The sequence below is a fragment of the Acinonyx jubatus genome, chromosome F2 (genome assembly GCF_027475565.1).
Source record: "Acinonyx jubatus isolate Ajub_Pintada_27869175 chromosome F2, VMU_Ajub_asm_v1.0, whole genome shotgun sequence".
Lineage (NCBI taxonomy): Eukaryota > Metazoa > Chordata > Mammalia > Carnivora > Felidae > Acinonyx > Acinonyx jubatus.
The window spans coordinates 63,445,476-63,468,649 of NC_069394.1; the positions used below are offsets into that span (position 1 = coordinate 63,445,476).

Consider the following 23,174-nt stretch of genomic DNA (forward strand, 5'->3'; position numbering starts at 1 on the left):
TGCCTGTTCTCACCTGAGCACTCTGCTCTTAATCCCTCTCCTGGATGCGTTTCCTCTGGCCACATAAGCTTACAGCTACAGAAGTGGGATAAGAATTTTTTTTAAGGCCTTTTAACCCAGAAGAGTAATTTGCTAGATCCCCCTGGGTACAGGATTGTAATGTTAGCCATGTAACATATTGGTCTTTCTGGTAGCTATGGCATAGGGGAATTGTTAATGAATCACTTCATACCAATTATCATGAGAGCTACATTATCAATTACAATTTTTATTCCACCCTGCAGGCTATTGTTGATTTAAAAAAGTAAATTTGGATATGTTATTATTTTTTAAGTGATGTTATTTCCATATAGTCCAGACTCCAACCTCTCATCTGGATTGCTGAGCCCATATATCTGACAAGGTCAGTAAACCCCTGGAAAGCACACACTGAGTCATGCCAAAGTGTAGTAATCCATTTTTTGTTATGATTATAACCTAGTGATTTAAATCAAGAGTTATATATTCTATATGCTTTAAATATTGTGATACTATTATTTGTTTTGCGAACTTAGCAACGGTTTCTCTGTCCATGCACTTATTCATTTAACCAATAATGATAATCTCACATATAATAATGATGAGATGATCCCAACACACTTCAAAATTGTTTGATAATCACAAGTTATCACTGCTATAATTCCACAATATTCAAAGAAGATTGACATTGCAAAACAGACATTCTGTGTTGGTCTTCAGGAAAAACAGTTCACTTCCTTTGAGGTGTTACATACTCTTCCTTGCAGGGTCAGCTTGTAGGATTCTGCACCACAATGAAAACATCACAGAATCAACATTTAACCTGAAGTAGAGCTCATCTTTACATGGTCTCCCTAAACAAGCCTGCATTTTTTGCAGACGTGTAATGTTATGAACAGGAAATGCCTGCCTTGTGGATTTCCTTTAGCTGAAGACAATTTGTCAGTAAACGGCCACATCTACTCACGTTTATCTTGTTCTGCTTCTACTCCTTCACTTTCTGTGTCACTTGGCAAGATCCATGGCTGATGAACTACTTGCAATTGCTTTAAAGATTCATCCTGCCAAAGACAAATTTCATTCTGGATTAAACTCTAGATGCATATCATGAATACCAACATGGGTGAACATTTTAGTCTTATGAATTATATGTCCAAAAAAAGAAAAAGAGAGAGAGAGAGAGAAAGAGAGAGAGAGAGAGAAGAATTTCCTCACAACAGAGAAGAGTCCTAAGTTTAAATTCATTTTCATGTCAAAGACATGCCATTAACTCTGAACTAATTTTTTTATATTCCCCTTTTAATAAGATTTAATGTCTTAATAAGAAGAAATATCTAGACTCTGTTCCTTCCTGAATTAATATTTTTATGGAGATCTTGGCAATCATGCCTAGGAATATAACAATGAAATATTCAATATAAAATTGCACAAAATGTGCCTGTTTGCCATCAAAGTTTCAAACTCCTTTTAATGAGAATAAAGATTAGTAGGATTTAGAGAACATTCTCAACTTTACCTTTCAGTGCTACTTATTTCACTGTCTTCTTCCTCTTCTTACTTCCTTATTTTTGTCACTATATTTCCCATAATTCCTTCTTGCTCTATGCTTTCTTTCATTGCCCTCAACCAGACCCTCATCATCTCCCATCCTGACTGCAGTAATCACCATCTATGAGTTTTCTAGGGTCAAGTTTCATACCCTTCCTAATTCTCCCCACCAGTTTCCTGCCAGAGTGGGCTTTTTAAGATGTCATATGAGGTACTCGTTACCTTTCCATAGTCCTACAGTGGTTTCCCAATTCCCAGGATAAAATCTAAACTCAAAAGCCCCTCGTGATCCATCCTGGTCCACCCTGATGTACCACCACTTTCATCTCCAGCTCACCTCAGTTAACCCTTGCACTTCAGATAGAGTTAACAGGTAGCTCCTCAATTTTGTCACTGTCTGATATGCCAAGAGGTTTCACTTCCTGCCTAGAATACACTACATTTATTTATCTGTTTCAGACATTGACACTTCTCCCAGGGCTCAGATGTCCTCTCTACTGAAAGTCTTCCTCAGGGAAGACAGAACTACTCCTGTATTCTGCCATGTGTCTATTGTACCAACATAATAATTACTGCCTAGTAATTGTCCTTTCATATCCCCCTCCCTCGAAAATAATCTGGAAGGTCCCTAAGGACATGGATAACTTTGGTCACCTTTCAGTTTCAAATTTATTGAGCCATGAACTAAGAAAATCTTTTCAAACATATTTTGAAATTTTAAGACAAAATCAATATGACCTGTCGATTTACTCTCTTGATGTCTCAAATTCATCCATCATCTCTCCCCTCTTTTAGTAATGTTTTTCTGTAACTTGAGGTATTTTGTTTATTTTGTTCAGACAAATACTATTAAGATAAAAATAAGGGCCCACAACTCCTGAAAGTGGATATTGCTGTATATTAAATTTCCACTTTGCTTACAACAACTCCTGTATGAAAGAAACATCATATCTGCCCTCCCTTGATTATAGTAGTTAACTCTAGAGATGTTGAGTCCCAATCTAGAATTTCAGAAAGTCACAATTTTTCTAGAGTTTGGGAGGGGGGCAGGGGTTTGAATAGGTGAATCAAAGGAGATATTTTAAAGAAGTGAAACTATTCTGCTATTATAATGATAAATACAAGACACTAGCATTGGTCAAAACCTATAGAACTTCACACAATAGAGTAAAACTTAGGGTATGCAAATGAAAAAAAATATTGTGGAGTTATTTCTACAGAGTGTATTGCAAGCCCTGGGAGAGGGAATGGGGTAATTGTTGAAACATCAGCAATGTTCTGGTCTCAAGGCTGTTGAATGCAATAGCACTATGAGAACAGAGCCCCATGATCTCCCAGGAGCCAATCAGGGAACAGACCGTTGTAATTGCCTAGCCGTCATTGAAACTGCACATCTTCCCTACATGCTTTCCTGTAAACACCAGATGTGTACTTGGTCTATGTCTGGAGGCTCTTTGTGTTTTCCTCCCATGCATTGACACTCTTTGATGTTTATACCTGGCGAACATGAAATAAAGACTATGTACACTTTGCTGCTACTGTTATTTCACTGGCAGAGGCACCTTGCATGTCCGCTTAGTCTGTCTGAGAACTTTCTTCAGTGCACAGCTACAAAAAATCAATTAGAGGTTGGAAGATCCCAAGATGGAAAGCAAAACACTAACAAAGCATCTAGATGCGTTACAGATGTATGAAATGTAACTGAAGGGGGTGATGGAATAAGGTGCTAACCTAAGTAACTTTGAAAATGAATGGAGTCTGTAAAACCAAAACCAAAAAGAACTGTTCACAAATACTGTATACTAACTGATAAAGTTGTTTTCCATGTACATATAGGCTAACAAATCTGAAGCTACATATATTCTGGAATTGGACAATGAAGCAAATGGATAACAGATGCTGGGAGCCAAATTTCTCACTGCTGAAGTGGGAGTTTATAGAAAGCAAGGCTAGACTGATCCATGTATAATGTATTATTAGAGTTGGAGACGTCAGCATGAACTCATGTTGAGCTCACTACATATACAGAAGGCCAAATATCAAAATATTTATGAATATTGATATATACATGGGTTACTACAGACACATATATCTCCCTACTCTGGCAGCTGAGAGGGCTTAGAAGCGATGACATCCCAATAGCAAAGAACACAGCTACCACCCATATCTTGGTTCCTAATACCATTCTGTAATGAAAGAACCAAAATTCTTGAAGAAATGACTGATTCTAGGACTGAGGCAGGAAAGATACAAGATAAGCCTTAAGCATCTTGTGGTGCCAGAAAGCAAGAAAGTGTTCACACATGTACGCACACACACAATAATGGGAATATATCAAAGGGATAAAGGAGCCAAGTGAAAAATCTATTAATGGCAGAATCTAGGACAATTTATACCACAAAATAAATAAGATAGCATTGGGTTATTATGCAATATAAAATAAATATCTATGAGTCCATTCTGACAAAAATAAATGTTTGACTAAATAAATTAATAGGTAAGAATAGATAAATATGCCATGCAAAAGGATTTCAAATAATCTATATGGATACTCTGCTCTTAAGGAGGTGGAGAATAACTTCCTAATCTGTAAGCGCATGCTATGGGTAGTGACTTTCTACCAGAGTGCAATATGGAAAGGAGGGCCAAAAGACTAACTTTACAGTGGAGAAACCTGACCAACACTATCTAAAGACAAGTGATTAAGGTGAATATTAATAGCAATAATTCATAGTATGTATATACCCTTGATAGGAGGTGATGAAATGGAATTTGACCCCTATGGTTTTCCTTCTCAAACACATCATCTCAGTGTAACCATGAGAAAAATATCACACAAATCTCAACTGAGAAACAATCAACAAAATATATGACCAGTACTCTTTAAAACTCTTACCATCATCAAACACAAGGAAAGTCTGAGAAATTGTCACAACCAAGAAAAGCCTAAAGATATCACTACTAAATGTAATATGATATCTTAGATGGGATCTTGGAATAGAAAAAAGACATTTGAAAAAAACTGAGGGTATTTGAGTAAAGTATGGATTTAGTTACTAATAATGTATCAGTATTGGTTTATTAATTGTGACAAATATATTAATATAAGGTATTAATGACAATTAAAACTGGGTGAGAGGTACATAGGAACCCTCTGAACTACCTTGTCAACAATTCTGTGAACCTAAAACTGCTCTAAAATAAAAAAGGTTTATTTAAAAATTAAAATAAGCAAAATAACATTTTTAAGTGATTTTCAATCTTAAAATAAAAGCAGCTTTTTTTTTTAGTACCAACAACTTGAAAATAGTCTGTTAATCAGATTAAAACTTAAATTCCAGACAGTAGGTCCTAAGAGTTGTCATCAGAAGGAGAATATTTTTTTTCTTTTTATTGCATCTATATGAGATGATGGATGTTAACTCAACCTATTGCGGTCATCATTTCATAATATATATAAATCAAGCCATCACACTGTATACCCTAAACTTAAACAGGATGCATGTCAATTACTTCTCAATAAAACTGGAAAAAATAAAAACAAAACTTATATTGCTCTAATATAAGAGATGGGCTTTGCACTGAAAAGTCCTTGCCTCAGGGTTGAGAGTCACAGTCTTTTACCATAGTTAATTTAGAACATGTCACTTCTCTTCTTTGGATGGAATGGAGTAGATGAAAATACTAGATAAGATGACCTCTATTATTTCACAAGTGGTAAATTGCTGGGTCTAGATTCTTTAGACAGCCAGCAGATTGTGAGAGGCACTAGATGAACTACTGTAAGGAAAGCTGGCAAAGAAAAAAATAAAGATAGTTAATCCTGAAATATACATTTTAGGTGTAAATTAGTGTTTATTTTTGGAATTTAACTTATTTTTTGTTCAATTTTCTCAATTATTGTATCTGGTTTTGCAGGGCCATACCTTAAGAAACAGCATAAATGCAAAAAAAAAAAAAAAAGTCTTGGATTTAAAACCCCATAACACTATAAAGGACAGCAGAAATATAATTTCAGAAATTTTTGTGTAATAGAGCGGGAACTCACATCCCTGCAAATTACCAAAAATAGAACACACAATCTCTGATGTTTAAGAAAGAACTATGAAAAATACCCTTTTGGCTTTGTAAGGTAAAATCAAAATGGCTAAATCTTACTCATTTAAAACATAAAATTTTAAAGTGACCATGAAAAAATATTTTTAGTTAAAAAAGCATTTTGGTTATTTACCTTTTGGTCCCAAATACTAAAACCTGCTTTCATAAGAAAAGACATAGCTAATAAGTCAATTGTGTTACTTTTTCCCATAATAGTTCAGAATATTAAGCAATCCTACTGATTGGTTTCCAGATTTAATGGCTTTACTCCTGAAAAGATAATAAACATTCAGTTATCCTTTGTTTATTGTAAATTATATAAAGTAAAAACGGAACATTAGCTCAGTAAAACATGTAGTTTGGGAAGAACTCTAAAATGGTAAGTTTTTGGAATCGTAGAGATAGTACAAACATTACTATTAATAGATCATTTAAATGTTTTACTTTGGTTTTCCCTAAAATAGGGTTTAATAATATTAATGCACCTGTTTGCTTTATCCATGTCAACAGGAAATACTATGTATGTTCAAACTAAAACCCATCAGACTTTTTGAGGGGGACAAGAAGCTGAAATCTTGAACATTTCTAAAAACAGGAGCTGATATGTTCTGTGCCAACTTGCTCAACAATTTTTCTAGAGGAATATTAAACTATGTCTCAACCATAGTACAAACTGTTTCATACACCCAAGAGCAAGTTCTGGGGTTGCTTTTAGAAGAAATGCCATTCATCCTTTTTCTAAAACACTTTCACCGTAAGTATGTAAACACCCAGGGACTAGGAGTGCTGAGGAATAGTGATATGCATCACATGGAAACCGGCTGCCAGCCGTATGTCAGCATATCATTGTATCTGCCAACAGAGGAAGTGCTTTATAAACTTCAGCAGTAGTATTATTCCACATGGATAGCCTATTTTTGGATTCTCTAAATGCAATCAATCAGTGATTTATGTCATCTGTGGCCATGGAAGTTCAGTATGTTTAGAGAAAAAAAAATGCTCTTTTGCTTAAACTTTCCCCATTGGATACTCCAATCCTGAGACAACTGAATATCCCTCTTCCTTTGGATAAATATGAAAACAATGCACAAAACATCAGCTTCTATCTTCCAAAAAGGATTAATCGCTTTCATTTTTCCTTCTATAACCATAGGATCCACATAAAATAAAAATCCCGGAAGCATGTTGCATGTAAAGTGAAACAGAATTACCCTCCTCTTCAGGTACATTTAATAGACTGCTCTCTCTGACGCAGAATTAATTCTACACTTCCATTGAAACAAATTTCTCCATTTATAACTTACATACGTAAATTAATACAAGCATACCTCATTTTATTGTGCTTCCCAGATAATTGTGTTTTTCACAAATGGAAGGTTTGTGGTAAGCCTGTGTGCAACAAGTCTATCAGTGCCGTTTCCCCAACAGCATTTGCTCACTTTATGTCTGTCACATTTTGCTAATTCTCTCAATATTTCAAACTTGTTCATTAATATTTTATTTGTTATGGAGATCCGTGATCAGTGACTATGACTTGCTGAAAGTTCAAGTAATGGTTAGCATTTTTGAGCAATAAAATATTTTTAAATTAAAGTGTATACTTTTAAAAGATATAATCATATTGCACATTTTATAGACAATACAGTGTAAACAAAATTTTTATATGCATTGTGGAAGCAAAAATTCATTGACCAGCTTTATTGCAATATCTGCTTTTCTGTAGTGGTCTGGACCTGAATCCACAATATCACCAAGGTATGGCAGTAAAGTTTGAAAGTACCTTTCTTTTCGTATTTGTTAATGAAATGTCTTGTATTCTCAGACTGAGATCCATGATTTTTTAGTAAATTATACTTTTACAGCCCATTTCTTTTGGGAATTGTAAAAGGTCAATTAAAACCTAAGAAGAGGGAAGTAATAAGTTTAGGAAGCTATAAGTTTGAACTCATAGAATTTGGGAAAAGAAAACAGAAAAAAGCAATGATGAAGTTAGAAAAATACGGTGTATTGTGAAAAACATTACAAAACAGATGCAAGGGGCTAAAATAAATTTATGTGACAAACTTGCTATACTACACTGTGCACTGGGACCGCGCTCCATTTTATGTCCTAATTCATGCCATTTGGTGACATTTCTCTGCAAGGAAATTATGGGATAAAATTGTAAGGTTTTGAAATGGAGGAGAGATTACTGAGTACAGACAATGGAAAATAAATCATTTTTTCCTAGCATGTCCTTCTAGTTCCTGATTCTGTGGAGGTTCTGAGTCTTTCATGGACTTTTCATGGACATTGTTTATAGAAATTGCCAGTACTGCAAATGATTCTAGCCCATACATTGTATCCATTTGAACGTGATTGGTTGGTACCCTACAGATATCGGTCAGTTTTCCCAGTTTTTCCATCTCTTTATAACTTCAGCATTTCCTATTTGACTGTATATCTAAGGGTTTAACCGTCCTTTGAACTGGTTGTAACACTTTACTGGTCCCCTTACTAATTAATGAATTGAGTAAGTGTTTGATATGTGTTCATTTTATACCTGTATGAAAACCAGGATTAAGACTTAAAAAAAAAAAACAAACATTGTAGCAACGTGGATGGAACTGGAGAGTGTGATGCTAAGTGAAATAAGCCATACAGAGAAAGACAGATATCATATGTTTTCACTCTTATGTGGATCCTGAGAAACTTAACAGAAACCCATGGAGGAGGGGAAAGGAAAAAAAAAAAAAGAGGTTAGAGAGGGAGGGAGCCAAAGTATAAGAGACTCTTAAAAACTGAGAACAAACTGAGGGTTGAAGAGGGGTGGGAGGGTGGGCGATGGGTATTGAGGAGGGCACCTTTTGGGATGAGCACTGGGTGTTGTATGGAAACCAATTTGGCAATAAATTTCATATATTGAAAAAAAATTTAAAAAATAAAAAACAAAAACAAGTTATCCTTTAACAAAATGTATCAGTTCTAAATGAATGTCAAAGACAAAATAGGGTTTCCTTGAAAAAAATTGTTTCCTCCTTTCTTAAGTGAATGAAACTATGTCACAAGTAATAATATTGGTTTTTTTTTTTTCAACGTTTATTTATTTTTGGGACAGAGAGAGACAGAGCATGAACGGGGGAGGGGCAGAGAGAGAGGGAGACACAGAATCAGAAGCAGGCTCCAGGCTCTGAGCCATCAGCCCAGAGCCCGACGCGGGGCTCGAACTCACGGACCACGAGATCGTGACCTGGCTGAAGTCGGACGCTTAACCGACTGCGCCACCCAGGCGCCCCAAATATTGGTTTTTGAAAAGTGAATCCCTGTGCATGATAAAAAGTAAATTGTATCTTATCTATGACAGGATAATGGCATGCACTTTCCACAGAAGTGTAGTTGGAACTTCATGACAGTCGCCATCACGCAATAGTACAACTCAGAGAACAAGACGGGCCAAAATAGGCATGAGAAGTGATTTTAAGATACTGTGTTGCATAGAATCGGCCTCCTTTCCGGTTCAGATCGTAGAGCTGGCAAAACCAACCTCCACAGATTTGGAAAAGGGCCTGCCTGCTCTACATGCTTTTTTTCCTGTCTGACACCCTTAGCAATTGCCAATCTGCCATTTGACACCTTGAGTTAGTTCACACTCCTGTGTGTGTTGCCTCCGGCCTTCACCAGCTAGCTTCCTGCAGACGTGAGGAGCTGCTCTAAATTGCTCTTTACAAAGTTTCAAAAAATCATTAACTTCAGTCTTTAGTTCTTTATACCTTCTCACCCATTTAGGTTGACAATACTTTTCTGATGCATATACATTTAAATTAATAAATCTCTCATGATTAGGGGATTTGTAAGCAGTGCACTATGCTACTTTCCAATTATTCATATGGGAAATGCGATGTTTTATTTTTATTTATTTATTTATTTATTTATTTATTTATTTATTTAAATATATGAAATTTATTGCCAAATTGGTTTCCATACAACACCCAGTGCTCATCCCAACAGGTGCCCTCCTCAATACCCATTGCCCACCCTCCCCTCCCTCCCACCCCCCATCAACCCTCAGTTTGTTCTCAGTTTTTAAGAGTCTCTTATGCTTTGGCTCTCTCCCACTCTAACCTCTTTTTTTTTTTTTCCTTCCCCTCCCCCATGGGTTCCTGTTAAGTTTCTCAGGATCCACATAAGAGTGAACACAAAGGGGGAAAGTGATGTTTTAAACACATTAGCTTTTCTGTAAAAAGTGTGACAATCAAGCTTTGGAAGCAGTTGATTTTGATAAGTTGTTTCAAATTCTATACATTTTTTGAATAACTGTTAGTATTATTTCAAAACTGAAATTTCTGTGACTTGAAATTCTTATTCCTACCTGAGTTACCAAGTGTTTTGCAAGTGAAGAACACATAATTTCTTTAAAAATTTTGACCATAAGAATGATTTTGAAGATTAGGAAAAGTAGACTATTTAAAAATATCTCATTTTATATTTGCTCAAAAATGCAAATCCTACTCTGGAAAAATAATATATTAAACAACAAAAAATGTTGAATGGAAATTCCATTTTAATTTTGCTTGTAGAAGAGACCGTATTGTCTCTTTAGTTCGATTTAGGTCTAAACAATATTGACTTAGTGTCATGTGGTTATAATTTTGTCTAATTATAAGACTAAATTGAAAAAAAGCAGACTTTGATCTGCAAAAAGTTGTCCAAACTTTAACAAGAAATGTTAGATATATTTAAAAATGTAAACACTGTGGTTTATTCAAGTTTTAGTGTATATACTACATAAAAGCAAATGTTTGCTAGCCCAGTTCTAACTTCAATGCTTCTAACATTTATAAAAATTGTTCCTTATCGTTTGTGAGTCTACTAAGAAGCAGAAAGAGAACAAACGTGAAAAAAGAGTAGACGTGAGAGAAAAAAATTATCATTTTATGGCTCACATTCTCAACATGCTCTCCATGGAGAAGAATTTGAGTATATATTTCCTAGAGACCAAATGAATTAATATCTGCAAAAAGAAACGAACTAGTAATAAGTTAAGAGCTCGCTAATTAAGATCATACTTAGATGGGGCACCTGGGTGGCTCAGTCGGTTGAGCGTCCAACTTTGGCTCAGGTCACGATCTCACGGTTCGTGAGTTCCAGCCCCGCTCTGTGCTGACAGCTCGGGGCCTAGAGCCTGCTTCAGATTCTGTGTCTCCCTCTCTCTCTGCTCCTCCCCTGCTCACACTCTGTCTCTCTCTCAAAAATAAATGAAAGATTAAAAAAAATTTTTTTTAAAGATCACACTTAGAGTTTTATTGTAAAGAATGATCACATGTTGGTTTAAAAAAGAGCTTAAATCTAAATATAAAACAATATTAGATGAAACCACTATGTCAGAGCACCTGGTGACGAGTTGGTTGAATGTCCAACTCTTGATTTCAGCTCAGGTGATGATCCCAGGGTCTTAGGATTGAACCCCACATTGGGTTCTGCGCTGAGCATGTAGCCTGCTTGGGATTCTCTCTCTCTTCCTCTGTCCCTCTCCTCTGCTTGCACTCTTTCTCTCTCCCTCTCTCTCTCCCTCTCTAAAAATAAAAACAAAAAAAAACAAAACAAAAACAAAACACAAAAAAGCTATGTGATACTGAGCTCCTAAAAAAATGCTTATGGGCATACACATACTTATAAATTCAAACTGAGAATCAGTAACGAATCTCATAAGCTGGGGAGATTTTATAGCCCTAGTCAACCAAAAATATTGTTCTTGAGAGTAAATGAATAAACAAAACTCATAAATGTATTAATAAAATTTTCCTCTTTACCCGTATTATACAAAATTGAAGGGTTTGCATGATGTATGTAGTTACTCTCTAGAAATAACATGGAAAGAACACTTTAGGGCAGTGTTTCTCAAACTCTAGGGTGCTTCAAATCACATGAGGATCTTGTTAGAATACAGATTTTGATTCTTTGGATCTGGTGTGATTTTGCATATCTTACAAGCTCCCAGGTGTTGTCTGTGTTGCTAGTCAGAGGACCACACCGAGAAGCAATGCCCTGCCAGAACCTCCAACAAAATGGCACAAATCCTCAACCTTGTTATCACATTAAGCATTTATAATCGTGTAGAACATGTATGCTTAGATTGCACATAAGGATCTTTTTCTCGGATGAGAACTGCACAAATTAAAGTTCCATCATCTTGTATGCGGCCCATTTCCTGTACTGGCACCTCAATTTTCTTCTTCCTCCAACAGCGCTAGACTGGTGCAGGACACATTACAAAGGGTATCAGGCACCCCTCTTGTAGAGGTGGCCCACCATCCCAGGCCCACCAAGTAGGCCACCAACAAGTAGGGAATGCTGAGCCAAGAGCTTTAGCAACCACAGAATCCTAAAGAGAAATTCTACTTGGGTACACACCGAAAACAGTGTCTGCCTCTCTTTGGCAATATTAATGGTTTTAATGTATTCTAGTCAATCTCTGCATCAAATTCATTAAACTGAAATTTAAAGTTGGTACTCTAACCCTCCGATTTTTTACACCATATATTTTGATTTTTCTAACCTGAACCCAGACAACCAACCTGGTCTTCTCCTTTCGTTATCTCTTCTCCAGGTGCCTTTGGCAAAACTTCAATCAGCTCCAAGCTTGCAAACCAGAGATGTTAGGGACTTAAAGGGGTGCTATATACTCTCATTTTCCTCTCCGAGTGGTATTTGGAAGCAAGTGTGAGTTTAAGTATGGGTACACTGTTCTGAGGAAGTTTTGAGTGGCACATTCAGTAGGCCACTCAAACTGGATCTTAAATGGATGCATGCGCGCAAGAATAAAATATTTAGAGATAAAGATATTCTATCTTTCTGAGGAGCAATATTCAAACCAAATATTTGGTACTTCTTTGACATCATCACCAGATTATTTCCCGGTCCCCTTCACCTACAACAGATTCAGATAGCTAATTTAGTGACCACTGTGGTTTGGCTTCAGATCAAGTCTTGTGGATTCTATCCACAGGTTTATCAGCAAGTTCCCAAATACCATTTGTAGACAGTCCAAAGACATGTCCTGTGACACAGAGCATGCTTGGATATCTCCAAACTAAATCCAGACATCTAAATGGTTTTCCAACAAAAATCTACCATATATCTTATTTGTCAAGACAGCACTTTGCTTAATGGCTTGTACAAGTAATGTCTTTGATGAACATTCATCACAGGAATGAACACCAATTTTGGTACAGATTGTTCTTTTCATAAGAGCAATGATCATGTCTTATTATTTTGTGCACGTGTTTCTCATTTTTTAGGATATCAACAAATGTTTATGAGTAAAATATATGATAGCCCTAGGCCTGTGCAGTTGTACACATCATTTTCAGGATGACTAAATTATTATAAGTATCCCTCTATCAACAAGGAAAAAAACAACATTTTGATGAAATATTATTTATCATCCTGTTTTGTTGGGCTTGACCAGTGTGACTGGGTATACCCCAGACTAGAAACTGTAGAGCAGATCGAGAAAACCCAAGCGAAATTCGTCCTATATGATAGACTGATTTCAGACTATGTTACAAGGCTAACTTAAAACTCACTTCTTCCAGGTAGTTTTTCAGTGACTGTCCTCCACTGGAGGCTTCTCCCTAGAGGCAAAGAGGAATAGAAGTTGAAAAAGTCAGGGGAAGGAGAAAGAAAGAACAATAGAAGATGAATCATGAAGAGTGTTGAAACCTGGGAATAACACCAAATCGTTACTATGCTCCCACCATGCTGATTGGGGTTGTCAGTCTGGTGACTTTCTCCTCGGAAGGAGATCATTTTTTCAAGGCAACAATATTTCTTTTAAGTGGATTTTAAGTCACATAAATGAATAACCACCTGGAATAGCTAACTAAAACTTAGGACAGAATGCTAAATGAGATCTGTAAAATTTTGTTACTAATTTTATAAATATGTTATTTTAAGAAAAAGGTCACTAATTCTGTATTCTATAAATCTGTATGAAGATCTAACACATGGACTTCAAAATATTTTATGGAGAGAGTTTGGCTCATTAACCTGTCTTTTCCCAGTGTTTATATGCAGCCTTTCTTTCTCACCTTGCTTGTACATTATTAGTAAATTCTCCATTGTTTGTGCTTTTCACGAGACCTTTATCAGGCACTCGTAATCACTGAGATTTAAATCATAGAAATTTAACATCAAATTAAACATACATCCCAAATCCATCTAAACATTGGTGGTCAAAATTGTCAAACAACTCATTAGTTTGGATGTTATATTTTTTATACTACATGGCCAGAGACATTTGGAAATAAATCCTGAGATATAATGAAATGATTAATTCTAGGAGAACATGTGTGTTTAAAGGATAACTAAATACGTGTGAATAAAGCTTACATTTGTTCTTAACTTTTGGAGGACATTCTTTTTAACACTTCAAAGATTCTCCATATATTATCTCATTTAATTGGTTTTCCACTACAACCAGAGGGCAAGACATCCTCTGCGAATCTGATGAATAAAGAAACTAAAGCCTGAGGGGCTCAGGGAAATGCTTAAATTCAAGTGGCTAGGTATGGGCAAAGCTCTGCTGGGACCAGATTCAACTCTGACATTCCTTTCCCTCACTGAAATGAAAAGTTTAAAACATAAAAAAATTAAATGTACCTTATTTTTTAAAACTTATGATGTATACTCCAAAGCACTTTGAGCGAGTTAAAAAAAAAAAAGAATGCTCATTTCAAAACAAAAATTAAGCTAGAGCGAGTTAAAAAAAAAAGAATGCTCATTTCAAAACAAAAGTTAAGCTAGAAATAAAGTACTGGTTTCCTTAAGCGCTTAGAAATCACAGATGTATAATATTTTCCCCCCCAAATCATGGTTTCCACTAGTGAAAAATTAGTATGCTGTAGTTTAACTGTTTCCAAATGCTTCCAAGCTTGTGGGATTTTCAACGGATATGACAGCCAAAGAGATAGGACAGTTATATTTACTTAAGCTAAAATATAAACTATTAGGAAAAATCAAATCCATATAAAACCCCCAAACTGTGAGGAATTTAACTCAAAGCATATGGAGGAGGCTGGAAATTTTCTTCAGATAAACTGCTTTTTCTAGTTGGATTTGCTATACTATCTCCCTTTATTTGGATAATTCGTGGAGAGGGAATACAGCGGGATCTTCCAATTTGGCTCTTCCTTGTGACAGAACTAGTCCTTTGTGTACTAGTAATCCCTTCCCCGTCGCCTGGGTTGCCCGGGGTAAGAAGATAGCGAGGCAAACTGCAGTTGGTAAAGATCTGCTTTCTGGAGGGGCCAGTGTTGGAGACCTGCCTGGCCGGCCTCTGAACATCTGAGGGCTAACAGTGAGGCGCTCCAGGGCCGCCCCCGGGCACTCGCTGAAGAGGCTATTTGTTTCCTTGGAGCTAGACTGCAATGGTTTTCCCAATTCATCTGGACACTTACACTCTTATGCTAAGACCTGCTAATGACTGAGGGTTTTCTTGATGGTCAGATGTAACCAAAGCACTGTGTAGGCTACAGGGCTTTCTTGAACAGGCTTGCTTCTTCCCACAGTGTCAGGTCCTTTTCAATACCTATACCATAGAAGAGGAGAAACCCACACAACATCATTCGTTTCAAAGGCCACACAGACTGGAGTTTTGCTGTAGCTACCGTTCATAAATCACTGACATTGGTGGCACTGATGAATGAGGAGCATGAAGTAAAAAGACCACCGGAGGAAAATACAGAGGAAACAAACACTGCATAGAGCATTACAAATTTGGCATAGGGCCGAATGCACAAAACAAAGAACAAAATGTCAGGATCTCTGATCTTAGGGTCAGAATAGATGGCACCAATCAAGAGGCTTGATTCAATATGTCAGTCTCAGGTTCCCCATTTCTAACCTGGGGCTGTTGAAATGCTGACCTTTCCTCCTTCCCCCCGCTGGGGGCGCTAATGAAATAAAATCCCTTTCAAAGCAGAAAGCTGTCAACTTCCGTCATCCTTCTCTAAATTTAAAAGAAGTGGCATTTTAAATATCAAGTCTCTCTAACAATATAATATTTTGATAATCACCCGGAAGTAAATAAAAATTACCCAAATGCAAAATCGCTTGAAAAACAGAGAAGAAAAGGGATACAAGGCACCCAGCGGGGTGCGGAGGAGGGAAAGAGCAGAATACGTGGAAACTATGCCAGACGGAAAGAAAAGAAAAGAAAAGAAAAGAAAAGAAAAGAAAAGAAAAGAAAAGAAAAGAAAAAAGAGAAGAGAAGGGAAGGGAAGGGAAGGGAAGGGAAGGGAAGGGAAGAGAAGAGAAGAGAAGAGAAGAGAAGAGAAGAGAAGAGAAGAAAGAAAATATATTTCCTGAAATGTGGTTTCACTTATCATGAATCTTTTTTTTTTATTTTTTTTTAAATTTTTTGTTTTAACGTTTTATTTATTTTTGATACAGAGAGAGACAGAGCATGAACGGGGGAGGGGCAGAGAGAGAGGGAGACACAGAATCAGAAGCAGGCTCCAGGCTCTGAGCCATCAGCCCAGAGCCCGACGCGGGGCTCGAACTCACGGACCGCGAGATCGTGACCTGAGCTGAAGTCGGCCACTTAACCGACTGAGCCACCCAGGCGCCCCTATCATGAATCTTAATATAACCACACTTGAGATGAAAAATGTTTTAAACGTGAATTATAAAATATATTATAAACTCAGAGAAAGAGAAAATAAAGACTGACATGATTACAGTTTACCATTTGGCATGGGATTATGACTATTAGGGATGACGGCTCTTGTTGCTCCTTTAGTTATTTTCCAGCTAAGGAAATATTCTCAGTGAGAGGGAATATACTAGAGACAGAGCTAGGACTAGGCCCACACTCTCCTGAATTCAATACCATCTTTCACTATACCAGGCTTCTCTTATTTAACTGTTTATTTATTTTGAGAGAGAGAGAGCGTGCATGCAAACAGTTGGGGGTGGGGGGGGGGGTGGGGAGGAGGATCTGTCAGCACAGAGCCTGATGTGGGGCTTGAACTCACAAAATGTGAGACCATGACCTGACCCAAAATCAAGAGTCAGACGGTCATCCGACTGAGCCACCCAGGCACTCCATGCTTGTCTTATTTAAATCAGTATTTTCTATTCATCTCTTACAAATCCTTATGTAAAATGCATATAGACTTGTATTTTTCCATAGAATATACTTATTCACAAATCTTTTACGTCTAAGGCCTCTGGTATGAATTTCTTCCAAAGAAAGTTTCATGAGACCCCTACTTCCACCAGAATGCTCTTTCTTCCCACCTTTCAACTGAAATTAAACAATAATCCTAACATAGACAGCACCCTCTTAAGAAGAACGCATAGAAGAATGGGAGCTTGATAGGAATGGCCAAGGCATATCTGAACCTAAGGGACTAATAAAACTTCACCCATTATTTATTCCACAAGTATTTATTAAGCACTTATCGCATGCCACATACTGTGCTAGGTGTGGGGACAAAGAGGTGAACAATCCCTAACATAAAAGAACTACTGTAGTAAGAACAAATCCTACCATAAAAAGTTTACCTTGAGAAAACAGTTATGAGAATATAAAACAAATGTTACTCGACATCAGCAAGCCCACAGTGCTACAGTAAAAAAATACGGGGAAAGGGCTCCTAGTGTTCCATTTATTCAACAAGCATGTATTGACAACTCTCATGTGCTAGAAGCTGTTAGAGCCACTGTATACATGTGATTGAAAAGACAAAGTAGAGGAATTAAAACTTGAGGAAATTATTTTTAATCTTAGTCTTAAAGACTTGATTAGCCAGGTGAAGGGGCTGAATAACAAGAAGAGCTCATACGAGGCAGAAGGAAAATTTTGTGCAAGACCCCAGACACAATATAGCAAATATATGAAACCACAAATATTTCAATGAAGAGCACCAATTATACTATGCACATAAATGTGTACTGTATTTTTAGATATAGAGATACTAACATCATGCATCATTTCCTAATTCTATACTATAATTTCCTGTAATATAGCTGTTGACACGATGGTTATATGTTGTTTTCTAACTGCATTATTATACAGCATTGCCGACTTTGTGGCAGATGTTATAGAAATTGAAGTTCAGCTTTCCAAACTCTAGCAAACTCTATAGGCAGCAATTACCACTGATGTCCAAGAGAATAGGCAGTGATCTATTTTCAATTAGTAAAAAGCTGGGTGCAGTAGTTTGTAACTCAGAACTTTTGGAAAGCTCAAAAGTCTTTCAAATCGTTGATGTTGTCAATAAATGGTTACACTTGTTTGCAGACCATGCATATTAACAAGTGCTGTTTCTAATTGGCCTCAATGTCTTTTCATATTAAGTTAAAATTTTTCTGAAAACTTATCCACGATCTTGGGAATAAATGTTGCAATAATGCAGAAGTACAGACACCTCTCTTTTCTGAAAATAGCACATTTATCCTTACTGCCTTAGCATTTCTAAGAGCTAAAAAACAGTGACATTTTGAAATAAGATGTTATGATTCACTCTGCCTTCAAGTTCCCCTGAAGCAGCTTATGTTTGTACTAGGAACCAGCAATCTAAGGCATGATCAGAAGCCAAATTTGTACCCTCACAAAGGACAAATAACATTCAATCCCTAAGCACATAACTGACGGTTAAATTAAAATGAAAACGATTTACATGTTTCTTCCAATTTTTTCATGTTAAGCTAAATAAGTCCTTTATGGTAATGCCCTTGCCTTAGAGACTCACCTTAAAAGAATGAAAAAGGGCAGCAGCAATTATGGGATTAATAATTGTCACTAATAGTGTTAAATTTTAAATTACTTAAGGCATTTTAGCGTTCCTTCTTATTTTCTGAAAAGTAACTTTTGCTATTGCAAAAAAAATGTTTTTTTCCTTTAATCCCACGTAAAACAAAAAAGGAGGGCAGTGTAAAGCTAATAATGAGAGGCTTCCTGTTTGAGAGTGCTAACTTTTATCCGTGGATATTGGAGAAGAGACAGAATGAAAGGGTGGGGCTATATGGATGCTAGTGTTAATGATATTTAATTATGTTGACTTATAGAATAGACAGAGATACATATTATTGGTCAATTGATTTTTAGAAAACTCCATTTGACCTTGAACTATTCATTGTACTATTTATGTGTGTCTTTTCTGATGTGTTGACTGATTTACCATATCATTAATTAATAGTTTCACTATTATCATTGCAGAAAGTAGTAGTCATTTATTCCTCTAAAATGGTTTAATGTGCCAAAACAGCAAACTATCAGCCGTAAGATCCTGGAGAGTCAACTTTTCTTCTGAAGCAGAGTTTCTTCATACATAAAGTATGGACAAGAGAACCACATGGTTGTGTTTCATATGAGATGGTGAATGTGTAAGAGTATGGAAATTTTCCACTGTAAAGTGCAATATAATTATTTTGTAAATGCCTGTATCACCACTGATCCCACACCTATTGGTTTTCCTGCTTCCTACCCTGGCCCCACTACTCAAATTTCTATGTGCTCCTTTGACACTATGATATCTTTATCAAAACACCTGTCACATTCTACTATAATCCTGGTTACTTGCTCAATCTTTCCCCTTTAACTCTAAGTTGCTGGATGGCAAAAATTATTTTTATTAATTTTTGCCTCCCATGTCCTGGTAAAAGACCTGGAATGAATGAATAACCAGACAAACAATCAATTTGTAGATTTTACATAGCTCTAGATCCTATACAAGTCAAAATTTATAAATAGTGGGATAAAAGAACTCAGTCACTTTTATTTATTCAAAAAAAATTTTAATGTTTATATATTTTTGAGAGAGAGACAAAGGGAGTGCAAGCCAGGGAGGGGAAGAGAAAGAGGGAGACAGAGGATCTGAAGTGGACTCTGTACTGACAGCAGAGAGCCCGATATAGGGCTCGAACTCAGGGACTGTGAGATAATGACCTGAGCTGAATTTGGACACTTAACCGACTGAGCCACGCAGGAGCCTGGCCCTTAAGTCACTTTTAAAATCAGTGAATTATTATTGAATGCTTGTGCAACAAACCCACTGAAGAAGTTGCTGATCATAGGATTTGTTAGTAGTTACTGAATAAAATTTCCACCTTGAAATATGAAAAATATGTATTAGTAAGTATATTTTAATCATTTCTTGGCAATCTACTGCTATGAACAATTATTTTCATAATAATGAAAAATAGAAATGTTCCAAATTGGCCTTTTATTTCTATTTATTATTTATTTTTTTAATTAATTTTATTTTGTTTATTTATTTTTGAGAGAGACCAAGACAGCATGAGCAGGGGAGGGACAGACAGAGAGAGGGAGACAGAGAACCCCAAGCAGGCCCCATGGTGTCAGCGCAGAGCCCGACGCAGGGCTCAAACTCACAAAACCGTGAGATCACAACCTGAGACGAAACCAAGAGTTGGTCGCTTAACAGACTGAGCCACCCACGTGCCCCCAAAATTGGCCTTTTAAAAAAATATGAAGAGATACAGAATTAAAGAAAGAGAAGTTTTTTAAAAACTTTGAGAGGTAAAGACTAAAAGAGAAGGGGCACAAGATGAAGAAAGCACAAAAGACAACACCTTAAGAGAACCAGAAGGTTAAAAAAAAAAAAAAGAGGCAAAAACAATTTTTAAGGGAAATTTTTTTAATCAAAAAGAAATTAATAAACGAATTTTTTAAAGTATTTTAGGGAAAGTGATATATGTTGAAGATAAGTAGAAGGGGAAACAAAGTTGACCCTTGAACACTGCAGGGGTTAACGGTTATAACACAGTTTCATGCCAGTTGAAAATCCATGTATAACTTTTGACTCACCCATAACTTAACTACTAAGAGCCTACTGTTGACCAGAACCCTTGCCAGGAACATAAATAGTCAATTAACACACATTTTACATATGATATGTATTATACACTGTATTCTTACAATAAAGTAAGCTAGAGAAAAGAAAGTGTTATTAAGAAAGTGGAAAGGAAGAGAAAAACATTTACAGTACTGTACTGTGCTTATGGGAAAAAAAAAAGCCCTATATAACTGGCCCTACACAGTTCAAACCTATGTTGTGCAAAGGTCAACAGTATATGGATAATAGAAGACTGTAAAGAAGAAAACAAAAGCAAGGGAAGAGAATAGATACAAAAAATTATAATTCCAGGAAACCTCCCTGAAATAATAATAATACATTCCATATTGCACTGCATGCCTGACAATAATTAGCCAGAAAGACTGACGACCACAAGACAAATTCTAGCAAATTTATTGTATTTTAAAGAAAAAGAAAAAAAATACTTTGGGCATTTAGAAAAACAGCTCACATGACTTATAAGGGGAAAATATTTAGATTATCATTAGATTTTAACAGCAGCCATTTATGCCAGTAGAAAATGAATTAATATATTTAAGATACTGAAGGAAAGAAAATGTGAGCCCAGTTAACTAGTGGAGAATGACCTTCAAAAAACCATGCTTACATGTAAGAACAGATGGTGGGTATTGACTACAGAGTCACCTGTCCTGAGGCCACACGGCAGTTTGAAAGGGGAGTATATACATAGGGTACATACTCTGACAATGTGGATTTTGTGCAACTATTAAAAAATTGGGAGAGAATAGAGAAAGCAAATGCAGTTTTTTTTTTTAGTTTTCAGTATTTATATTGGTAGATGCATTGACATTTTTATCTTGAGACTCTGCGTATAATGTTTTAAAACTGTTAAGTGATTATGGAATATTTTAATTCTAATATCACTTTTCTCAATGAAGATCAAAATTGTGGGTATAGGAAAAAGCAGACAAAGATATAACCATAAAAAAATTAAACTAAAGACTTGGTATTCAATACGGGCACCTGGGTGGCTCAGTTGGTTGAGTGACTGATTCTTGATTTTGGCTCAGGTTGTAATCCCAGGGCCATGGGACCCAGACCATGCTGAGTGTGGAGCCTGCTTAGGATTCTCTCTCTCTCCCTTTGCCCCTCTCCCCTGCTCTCACTCTCTCTCTCTATCTGACATTAAAAAAAAATTGAAAATGAGTCTTGGTATTTTCTAATCTGAATTGAATGTGTCAGTATGAACTGTCCACTCAAAGGGGCTAGAAAAAATGACCAATCCGGTAGCAATGATTATCTCTAGTGTCCAGACTGTGATCTTGAAATACCATTTCTCACTAAAAGGAACTAGGGCCTTTTAAAAAAACACTGGCCTATTCCATATTTGGGGCAGGCTATGTAAAACACAAGCTTGGAATATCTTGTGCTACCCAATAGCAAGGAAGCTACCAGAGACTACCAGGGGCATAACAAAGTGACCCAAAAATAAAATTGAAGCTCTCACAGCCCAAAGATAGGACAATGTGAGATCTAGCAGTGAAAATAACTTCCATAGGCTGAAACATATCAAATAAGTTTAAAGAAAGAATTGGTTCTCTTCTGAAGATAGTAGGGAAAGTATTCATTATCTTGAAAACTAGTAAAGAAGGAAGAGAAATCAAGCAGGCATCCTGCCTTTCTTATGGGAACTGTATTACTGGCTAATCAAATGGTAAGTGAAGGAAAGGGTCTCTTAACAAAAGTACTCTAACAAATAAACACAAAATAATTCATAAAATCAAAATATCACCACTTTGCAACTATCGAATCAACAGAGTTTGGCATTAAGCCTCAATGGCTGCTAAGATGGTAACATGAGAAACAACCAAATATTACATGTCCCCTCTAGTTTTGCCAAAGAGGAGCTTTACCCAGTTTCTGGATAATTTGCAGGAACTGAAGGACTGAAGGACTGAAGAAGACTGAAGAATATGTTGAATTATACCAGGAATATGAAGTTAACAAAATTCAGATTGCAGAAAACTACACATCAAATGGCAGGGTTCTTCAACAGATAAACTGTAAGAAAATGCAAGAAATGGCAGAGGAACCTGTAGATTAAAAGAGACTGATTTTTTAAAAGTTGGCAAAGTTGACAATAATGTCGACAGAGGCATATTTGAACAATAACTCTACTTTCAAAATGGAAGGATGATTATAAGTTAGAATAACTGTTACTTATGGGGAGGGGCAGAGGTTGTGACTGGGACAGGGCACACTGGAGGGACTTCTCGGTTATCTAGCAAAATTCTATTTCTTGAACTGAGTAGTGTTGTCACCATAAATAAGTCATTAAGCCATACATTTGACTTGGGTGATTTTCTTTTTTTTGTTTTAATGTTTATTTTTATATTTATTTTCAAAGAGAGAGAGTGTGTGTGTGCATGCACAAGTAGGGGAGGAGCAGAGAAAGAATCCCAAGCAGGTTTCATGCTGTCATTGTGATGCCCGATTGGGGGGCTCGATCTCACAAACCACGAGATCATGACCTGAGCTGAAATCAAAAGACCCAGGTGCTTAGCTTACTTAGCCACCCAGGCACCCCTGATTTGGGTGATTTTCTATATTTGTATTCTATTTTGTAACAAAAAATATATTTCAAAGTAAACAAATAGCCATTTATAATATTAAACTATATAGTTA

The 23,174-nt window shown here is 36.4% G+C and overlaps 1 protein-coding gene across 1 annotated transcript in view; it reads right to left on the bottom strand.

Annotated features, from left to right (window-relative positions):
• Positions 1–23,174, bottom strand: part of CF2H8orf34 (chromosome F2 C8orf34 homolog) — a 411,205-nt gene that overhangs the window by 29,946 nt on the left and 358,085 nt on the right. The window contains 2 exon segments of the mRNA XM_015084296.3: positions 986–1,079; positions 13,230–13,277. Coding sequence (XP_014939782.3) covers positions 986–1,079; positions 13,230–13,277 — 142 coding nt within the window.